This window comes from Nicotiana tomentosiformis, chromosome 11, assembly GCF_000390325.3.
Source record: "Nicotiana tomentosiformis chromosome 11, ASM39032v3, whole genome shotgun sequence".
NCBI lineage: Eukaryota > Viridiplantae > Streptophyta > Magnoliopsida > Solanales > Solanaceae > Nicotiana > Nicotiana tomentosiformis.
In genome coordinates, this window is record NC_090822.1 from 102,283,734 (window position 1) to 102,294,501 (window position 10,768).

General features: G+C 37.9%; 1 protein-coding gene across 1 annotated transcript; it reads right to left on the reverse strand.

The window, feature by feature from the left end:
- Nucleotides 1-9,143: 9,143 nt before the first annotated feature.
- Nucleotides 9,144-10,355, reverse strand: LOC138901939 (uncharacterized). Its single transcript, XM_070189739.1, has 2 exons — nt 9,758-10,355; nt 9,144-9,646 (listed from the first exon to the last, which is right to left on the reverse strand). Exons 1-2 carry the CDS (start codon nt 10,353-10,355, stop codon nt 9,144-9,146), a joined length of 1,101 nt encoding a protein of 366 aa, XP_070045840.1.
- Between the last annotated feature and the right edge of the window lie 413 nt (nt 10,356-10,768).

Here is a 10,768-nt window from a genome sequence, read left to right on the forward strand (position 1 = left end):
AAATTTTAGACATTAGCCTTGTAATCTTATTAGTTTTAGCACATAATACTACACGTTAGAAATCCTACATGATTACGTTTAGGTATCCTATTAGTATAATTATTTTTGGGCATAGACATATAATACTACATATTATCATGTAAATGTAATACCTTTAAGAACACGTTAGATTTCTTATTAGTATAATTATTTTCGGGATATTGACATATTTTTAGCCATAAAATCCTATTACTTTTAGGATATACTTCTTCAAAAATTCTTATTACTAATTTAATTTGAAAACGTATTATATTGTCCAAATCCATTTAGAAATATGGGAGCCCAAAAACATTAAACAGAAGAACTCATAGGAAAATGACATAACTATAATAACTTATAAAAAAAATGACATAAAGTTCAACGAATACAAAAGTACAAAAGTACATAGTCCTATTTACAGTAACAAATTTCAACAAATAAAGACTTCAATTAACTACTATTTCTATCATAATTGATACTATAGTACTATATATTTGGAGAAAAAACTTGTAGAAATACTTGCCTAATTAATCAAATTTCAAAAATAGCTAAAAATTATAGACTATCAATCAAACTTTTAAAGAAACACTTATTGAATTAAACGTGATATTATAGTCATAATTTGGCCATTTAATGGGATAATCATATATTTGCATTCTTTCTATGTATTTAAAGATGAAAGATTTTTGAACCTCAAGTCGTACTCATTCCCTTTTTCTAACCATAGCCAGAGCTGGAGAGTATCAATGCTCAAATCTCGCCGTCGAAGTGAATGGGGGAATTAACTTGAGGAATGAGTAATTGTTGATCTTTTACTGCAAAATCATCATAATTAATGAATTATTTTTAAAGAACAATAGACTTAAGTAGTATAATAGATAAAAGATGAAAATAAACAATCAAAATTTTAAATTAATCTTCATATAATATGCGGCAAAGGAAGTTAAAAACATTAAAGTCATCTTCAATCAAAATATCATCCTAAAATTACATTTTCCTACCAACTTCGATCTAGTGTAAGTTCAATTAGAACGCAAAAATATCTTTAGACATATAACAAAATTAGTGATAATATAATATAAAAAACATAATATGAAAAATAAAAATTAAAATAGGACATACCTTCACCCAGTTCTAATCAACCTAAACTTTGTGAATCTTTCTTTCCCTTATTCACAAGAAAAAAATTCTTCTATCATTCATTATATAGAACCGTCAAAATAAAAATAGTTTAAACGAATCACAGATGAATATTTGTAACAAAAATAGGAAGAAAGATTCACATAAATGTGCTTGCTATAGGCCAAATGATTCAGATCCCCACTAAAAATATATGAGTAAATCAACACCAAAGAAACAACAATTATATAATTAATTAACGTAATAAAAAAGAGAGTAGAAAGAACGAATGCTTAACCTCAACCTTAAGTATGCAAATAGTCAATATTATGTTGTGTGCTTTACACAAGGTAGCCGCAAAGTTTTTCTTTGTGAGGTTTTAGGATTTGTTTCGAATGAATCTAATAACAAACAAAAAGATTCGAAACCCTAAAAACGTGATTTTCTTGTGTTATGTATTGTTACTTTTCTTTAGCAAATATGATATATTACATAGTTCAAATAAGGAAAAATTTAATACATAATATTTAGTTGACTTTGAATCCAAAAATAATTAAATGATTATTCCTAAATTGTCACGACCCAAATCTTCCTTCGTAAGACGTCGTGATGGCACCTAATCTCTACGACTAGGTAAACCTAACAAAATGCGAAAATAAAAAAAAAATGAAAGTAAAACTGAACAACTATCTGCAACAGGTAACTAAATGACTGGTAACAATGCCGCTTGGCATGTACAATAGCCATCACTCCAGTAATACACAATATTCCCCAAACCCGAAACATCATTAGTCACAAGCTACAGAAGGAAACTAGTATCTCTATACACCAAAGTCTAATAACAGAAGTAAGGAAGGTAAATTGTCACGACCCAAAATCCAAAAAGGTCGAGATGGCGCCGGACACTACTGTCAGGCAAGCCAACCATAATCAATTAACTTAATTATCCATTTTAGTGTTTTTGAAATAAAACTTTCTTCAATGAAATAGTAAAGATAAAACTCGTAGAGTAAATGATAAATATTTTTAAAAACTAAATTTCTAAACAATTCACAACCATTCCCAAAATCCGGTATCACAAGAGCATGAGCATTTACTAGGAAATTAAAATAAAATACAACATCTGTCCAGAATACAAATTAGACAGGAAAGTATAATAACTCTAACGGAGATTATGTTAGCTGCGGATCGTAATATAGAATGCAGCTCACCTATGTCCCCACAATTATTAACCACACCTCTCAGCCCACAAGGCCGCTATACATATATGTACCTGCACAATAAAATGTGCAGCAAGTGCAGTATGAGTACGGAAACAACGTGTACCCAGTAAGTATCAAGCCTAATCTCGAAGAGGTAGATACGAGATGGCCGACTATGACACTCACTATGAATCAATAATATTAAATAATCATGAAAATAGAAATATTTATATCAACGTGATTCACAGAGTTAACAATAATTTTATTGAACCAGCAGAAGTAATTAAATTTATTCAATTCCAATAATTCTCAATATATTAATTAAATTCCTTCAATTCAAATAATTTCTAATCTATTAATTAAATCCTTCAAATTCAATAAAAATTCCAATTTATCAAATAGCCTAACAAGCTGCAATTCAATATCAATAAATTTCTAATTTATCAAATAGCTTTACAAGTTGTAATAAACTGTCCAAATATCGTGTAATTATTATTATTATTAAGCACGATTTCTGCCGAGGACGTACGGCCCGATCCAGAGTGTCGTGTACACTGCCGAGGGACGTGCGGCGCGATCCATAGATGCATCTATCCTACCGAGGCGTTCGGCCCGCTCCACAAGAAAGGAGGTCATTTTCTTATGTACCTCCGGAAGGAGAGTATATTTATTATAAGATAAATTCGGGAGGAAGAATAATTTCTTTTAATAATTAATTAATTTAAAGAGAAAATCAAGCATATGAGGTTTCCATCCTTTAATATCTTTATCTGAAAATTCACAATATATTCATATATATATCAATTAATATTAATTAAACAAAGAATACAAGTTACATAAGTAATTCATGCTTTGAGTCCTAAACTACCCGGACTTTAGCATTAATAGTAGCTACGCACGGCCTCGTGTCACCTCGTACGTACGTAGCCCCCGCAATTAGCAACAATTATTCAATTTAATCCCTATATGATAATTTTCCCCTCACAAGATTAGACAAGAGACTTACCTCGTCTTGCTCCAATTTAATCCACTAGTAGGGCCTTTTCCTCAATTATCCAACTTCGATTGGCTCGAATCTAACCAAAAATAATTCGATACAATCACTAAAATTTATAGGAATCAATTCTATAAGAAAATACTATATTTTCAATAAAAATCCCGAAATTAATTAAAAATTCGTTTGTGGGGCCCACATCTCGGAATCCGACGAAAGTTATGAAATCCGACAACCTATTCAATTACGAGTCCAACCATATTGGTTTTACTCAAATCCGACTCCAAATCGATACCGAAATCTCAAAAATTCGTTTCTATGAGATTTCTAAAATTTTTCAAATTCCAATCTCAAAACACTAATTAAATGGTGAAAATAATGATATATTTGTGTATATAGATCAAATCCGAGTTGGAATCACTTACCCCAAATGTCTTTCCTTGAAAATCTGCCAAACGTCGCCTCTGCTCAAGCTTAAGTTTGTCAAAAATGGCAAATGGGTTGAATGCCTCTATTTTTTATAACTTACAGATCTGCCCAGTTCGATCTCGGGAGCTCGATCTCGGGAGCTCGATCATGAGAGCTCGATCTTGGGAGCTCGATCTTGGGAGCTCAATCTTGGGCCTTGATTTTGGGCCTCGATCTTGGGTTCGATCACAACCCAGAATTTCCAGCAGAAGAGAAAAATTGCAGCAGCTGTTTAAGTCCAATTTTTGATCCGTTAACCATCCGAAACTCACCCGAGGCCCTCGGGACCTCAACCAAATATACCAACAAATCCTAAAACATCATACGAACTTAGTCGAACTTCTAAATCACATCAAACAATGCTAAAATCACGAATCATACCCCCAATTCAAGCTTAATGAAACTAAGAATTTTTAACTTCTACATTCGATGTCGAAACCTATCAAATCAACTCCGATTGATCTCAAATTTTGTACACAAGTCATAAATGACTTAACGGAGCAATGAAAATTTTCGAACTGTATTCCGACTCCGGTATCAAAAAGTTAACTCCCCGGTCAAACTTCCAAACTTAAATTCTTGTTTTAGCCATTTCAAGCCTAATTTCACTGCGGACTTTCAAATAAAATTTCGATCACGCTCCTAAGTCCAAAATCACCATACGAAGCTATTAGAATCATCAAAATTCTATTTCGGGGTCGTTTGCACATGATTCGACATCCGGTCAAAATTACAATTCCATATCTCGGGCTAGGGATCTCAGAATTTAATTTCGGGCATATGTCCAAGTCCCAAATCACGATACTGACCTACCGAAACTGTCAAAATACTGATACGAGTTTGTTTGCTCAAAATGTTGACCAAAGTCAAACTTGGCCTTTTAAAGCCAACTTAAGAAACCAAGTGTTCCGATTTCAACCCAAACACTTTCAAATCCCGAACCAACCATCCCAACAAGTTATAAATCATTTAAAGCACATACGAGAAGTTTTGTTTAGGGGAACGAGGTTCTAAAAGTCAAAACGACCGGTTAGGTCGTTACATTCTCTCCCACTTAAATAAACGTTCGTCCTCGAACGTGCTAAGGAGTGTTCCGGAGTTATCCAAAATTACTGTTTAACACCTCGTGCACCTACCCGTGCTACCACACCCAGTTGAGCACATTAACTCGAGCCAATCTTAAAATTCTCCCATTTATTTAGGCAAATAAGCCTTAGAGCCCAATTCTAACATCCAGAATTCTCCACCATACATGTTTCCAACCTATGAATGTTGTATCAATCACTACACGATGCACTAATACAGGATTGCATAACTTTGTTGAATTTAGACCATGCACCGCATCATTCACATAACTATAATAACATCCTCCGATAACACTAGCCAAAATTCCACGAATCTGATGTTCACAACACACCTCATGATACATATAAGTCATGTTCCAACTCTTGAAATGCTTCCACGATGGAAGAAATGTGTAGAAATTCATAATCAACTGCCGAGTCAACAATTATTGAGTTTCTCCTTCTGACAAGAATCATTGCCTCATTATAACCAAATAATGGTATTTGTTCTTTATTACACTCCATATAATCCGATCGCACTGATCCCAAATCCAATAATCTTGTCTCACCAAGTATAAGTTGCTCAGGCAATAAACCACCTCAGACACGATCAAAAAGCCTCATATGATGCCACGGTGAGCTAATAAGCTACGGACTCAATTGCCATACATAAGAAAAATGAACTCTAGAAAGGATTACTCCACCCACGTGACTAATTAGACAACTGAAAAGGTGTCATGAACCTTCCTCAGAAAATGGAACACAAACACACAAAATAGAATATATGGGACTGTACTCAACATCACACTGTTGCGACGCGCAACCTGATCCACACATGATACCGTTGCGGCGTGCAACCCGATCCAAACAACATACCCGTGGCAGCGTGCCACCCGATCCGCGCAAAAGAATCTATAAGAAAATAATTACCGAGCTAAAATGCTCATTACTACAAAATATCCGAATATCCGACACAAGCACGCTCAGTGCATAATATCATCCCTGGAAGGACCGACAGCGCCATACGCTACAAAACTCAAGCACAACTAAGGTACAATATATGATCTGAATCTCGAGAGCCATCCTGCTCACATAACACCATCGCTACGCGGAACCTCATCACATAAGAAATTTATCAAGCCGTTTCCTAACTCACACGGCACAATATAGAATTACATGAAATTACCGACGACAAAACGACATCCAACGTCCGAATACTCCAACATAGGGAGCTTTTATGCTGAAATGAACACATCCGGCTTGATATAGAGCCCATATTCATATTTAAATCCATCCACAGACCTCAAGCCGATTCTGATCGCACCGTACTAGGATAATAACCTTTCAAGGATACATAATAACCCTTTTTCCCATAACACACAAGAATAGCCATCGTAATCGAAACAACTTCCACAGTCCACAACCAAATGAACAGAGCGCCCTCCAGGCATAAATTCTCGAATCAACGATATTACCACAATATTCAAACTTGGTTTTAATCTTCACTCAATCAAGTGACTATATGTCACTCTTACACAATATTTCCATGAGACACGCTCCTACGACCTTTCGCACCAGGTAACAAATTTGCACATCCATGCTACTGGTTACACTAATGCTGTAAAGCATATCAAAAATCCACAAATCAATACACAAGGTCTCTTACACCTGACATCGACCTTAGATGATGCCAAAAACAATACCATCTTACTTTAAACATCTAAATTCCTTTCCTGCTCATCCGAGCTCATGACATCCTTGTCAACACCGAACCGAAATCTTAAATCCTCAACTTTCGAATCCCATGCTACTTAGTGCACTTAACCACGCCAATGCGCAGGAGTACAAGAATTCCATCATAACTTCCGAACCACTAATATAGTAAACACTTAATCATATAGAAACTTTCTTCTTAACTCATTTCAAGAGAACCATTGCAATACGTGACTGAATTCCCATATCCGTAGAACATACCAGCCTCAAGTAGTGGTCTAAGCCACCATAACTTTTCTGGGATCCCTCTACACATAACATGCCATAATACTTGAATTCCTCCAGATAAAATCAATTACGGCGGCCGCCAAGCTTCGCACGTACCGCCACAAATTACATGCATAACTCTATGCGCTGAAGGAACTGGTCATTGCCACCATCATGCCGATTCAACCATTGTTAGCCGACCCATACTTTTCTCAATTTATTCTCAACTTGACTTAGAAATAATAATAGCTTCATTCATTACATCACGAACTCAAATCCACACTCATCCCAAGTGGCCTTATTTCACGATACCATGCTGTTTCAAAATCCACAGATCATCTCATACCCCTCCTTGTGCGCACTTTTTCGTCTTCAACTGTTACACCCTTTCTGATACTTCTTTTATGAATCCGAAGTTATTTTCTTCCGTTCCTCAAATGCTACACCACAACCTAAAGATAACGCAGAGTACTCCAAGCCCTATTTCATAATCTGCTACAAAAGCTCGATATTCAATCATACTACGAACTCGAGATCCTTAGACACCGCACTTTAAATTTTTGAACCCGCTAAGACCATTATTGAGAGTCACTTGCTCTGACTTGTTCTCAAACATGATCAATTCCAAGGCCTTGCTAGGACATGGACACTTTATCAAGGAAACATCCGACTGTCTCACTTTCCTGTGCATTACATCTACACGAAGCATAAACTCTGAGTCTTCCAAAAACCTGAATATGAATTGATAAGGCCAAATATGGCACACATTCCCCAAATCCTTTGCTCAAATTACCACTAATATTTTCTTTCCTTAGTTGCAATGACCCACCAATACACCGATAGCTAGAAACCGCACAACTTGACACTACGCAATCCAATCATAGATGATGGGGCTCTCCCACTTAGCTTGAAGCTACAATTACAAAATTCTGGAATCCACCGAGATTCTTTCTTCATCGTTGACATGATCCTGCATACGCAACTCGCCAAATTTTCTCGAAATCCTTCTATTAACCTTTAATAAACACTCTGAACCACTAGCCACATTTACATATTAAACAGCTCTTCAACTGTCGATTTAGTGGCATCGGAATCATCGGGGATTATGAATGATCGAGGAAACCCGTAATCGTCGTCTTCGTCAATCTTTTGCTTGTCCGATTGGGTCGAGGCTGGAATCGATGATTGCTATTTGGCTTCCTGTTTCGCTTTCGAACCTGAGTCCCTTGTCGATGAGTGTGTTGATATCAGAATTACCTCATCGACGACAAACATCTCCTTTGCGGCAGGCTGCTCCTCATAAACCGTCTTTATTCCTTTTGGCGTCAGAAAGTTTAATACCTGGTGAAGGGTCGAGGGCATGGCCCTCCTGTTGTGGATCCATGGTCTCCCGAACAAGGCATTGTACCTCATATCCCCTTCGATCACATAAAACTTGGTCTCCCGGACGGTACCTGCCATGTTTACCGGCAATGTTATCTCTCCTTTAGTAGTTTCACAAGCCATGTTGAATCCATTTAGCACTCGGGCCGCAGGCACGATTTGGTCATATAGGCCGAGTATTTCTACGACCCTCGATTGAATGATGTTGGCCGAACTACCTGGATCAATCAACACACATTTAACTCGAGTTTTATTCATGAGTACAGAAAGTACCAGTGCATTATTATGGGGATATATGATTCCTTCTGCGTCTTTGTCATTGAAGGATAAAGTTCCTTCTGGTATATAATCTCGAGTCCATTTTTCCCTTGTGATGGATACTTTGGTGCATTTTATCATCGGACCTTGAGGAACATCAACCCCTTTGATGATCATATGAATGACGTGTTGGGGCTCGTCTTGTTCACTCTGTTTATTGGAATCCCTGTTTCTGAAATGATTCTTATCTCTATCGCTCAGAAATTCTCGAAGATGCCCGTCATTGAATAATCGGGCTACTTCTTCTCTCAATTGTCAACAATCCTCCGTTCTGTGGCCATGTGTGCCATGATATTTGCATATTTGATTGGGATCCCTTTGTGTATGACCGGTTTATAGAGGTCGAGGCCATTAAGTATCTTTGATGTGTCCGATAGCCGATACAATGGCGGATGCATCGACATTGAAGTTATATTCTGACAATCGTGGTGCTTCTTTAGGTCCGGTATGCCTGTCGAAACCATTCTTGCTCATGAGCCCTCGAGAGCTCTGGCCTCGATCATTTCTCCTTTCACTTCGCATAGGGTTGCGCCCAGGTCCGTTGTCCCTACGGTCTCCATTATACGGCTGATATCGATCCATGTTCGACCTTGGTTCTCAGTTGATATCCCTCCTAATTCTATCCACGGGGTTGATAGGATAAATTGACCCTGGTGGAGCCCCGAGTTGGTCATCTTCGACCCTGATCTTCGATTGATACCGATTATGGACATCAGCCCAAGTGACAGCTGGGTATTTTATCAAATTTTGCTTCAATTGCTGCGAATCCACCGAGCTTCGAACATTGAGTCCTTGGGTGAAAGCTTGAACTGTCCAATCGTCGGCGACCGGTGGTAGCTCCATTCGTTCCATTTGGAATCGGGACACAAATTCTCCGAGCATTTTGTTGTCCTTTTCTCTTACCTTGAAAAGGTTTGATTTCCTGGTTTCGACCTTGATGGCTCCGGCGTGTGTTTTTACGAAAGAATCTGCAAGCATAGCAAAAGAATCAATAGAGTTAGGTGGTAAATTGTGGTACCATATCATAGCTCTCTTTGACGGGGTTTCCCCGAATTTCTTTAGTAACATGGATTCGATTTCGTCGTCCTCTAGATCATTCCCTTTAATTGTACATGTGTAAGAGGTCACATGCTCGTTTGGGTCAGTCGTTCCATTGTACTTAGGAATTTCGGGCATGCAAATGTTTTTGGGGATTGGCTTCGGTGCCTCACTCGGAGGAAAAGGTTTTTGTACGAACTTCCTGGAATCTAGGCCCTTCAATATCGGAAGTGCTCCTGGAATTTGGTCTTCCCTGGAATTGTAAGTTTCCACCTTTTTGTCGTTACCATCGATCTTCTTTTCCCCGGATTCTATCCTTTTCGTCGGTTCCTCAAGCATCTTTATAACTTTGGAGCTATCCCCTGATTCATGTTCGTTTGATCTTTCTACGACCGATACATCCCTGCGGGCGGCTTCCCGGGGAGGATCGGGCTCAACCCAGCTTCGTGCGCGGCTTTGGTTCTGTAACTGAGTTATCGCCGCCTGTTGGGCCTGTAGCATTTCGAAGATCATTCGTAAGTTGATCCCGTCTCCTTCAACGTTTTGAGCGTTCTGAATCACCGACCGGGCTCCACCACTAACGTTATTTTCAGGGTTGGTAGGCAACTTTGCATCGATAGATACATGCGAATTAGCGTCGATTGGATCTACGATCGGAATTCCAACGGGATCAGCATGCAGTATCTCGTTACTGGGCGCTATGTTGTTATTTTCACCTTGGTGACCGGACTCGTTGTCAACATGTAGAGGCGCTAATTGAGGGTTTGACATTTTTGTTTTTTTAAGCCTGGAACCAAAGATACTCACAAGAACAAGCGTAAAATAGTGTGTGTTATAAAAGGTAGTACCAGCCAATCACTATTATCCTTAGCCCCACGGTGGGCGCTAAACTGTTTACCCGAAAAATGGATAACAATTGAATTTATACGCAGTTTTAAGGATACGTGATATAGCTTGGCACAAATTGAGAAAATGTATATGCATATTAATATTGAAATTGACTGTAAATGAAATGAACGCAAACCAAGCGAATCGAATAGCCTTGGCCCTTGAGTTCGATCACCCTCAAACCAAGTGGAGATTCAAGTAATGCAAGAACTGAATAACAAGATATTGCAAGCTAAAAGAAGCTAGTATTTTTCTTTATATTGCCTGAAAAGATCTGTCTTTACAAATGATTAGAC

Coding starts and splice junctions, on each gene's coding strand:
- LOC138901939 (XM_070189739.1), bottom strand. CDS start 10,355: ATGTCAAACCCTCAATTAGCGCCTCTACATGTTGACAACGAGTCCGGT. Junction 9,647..9,757: donor ACAAAAACCTTTTCCTCCGA/GTGAGGCACCGA, acceptor GTACAATTAAAG/GGAATGATCTAGAGGACGAC.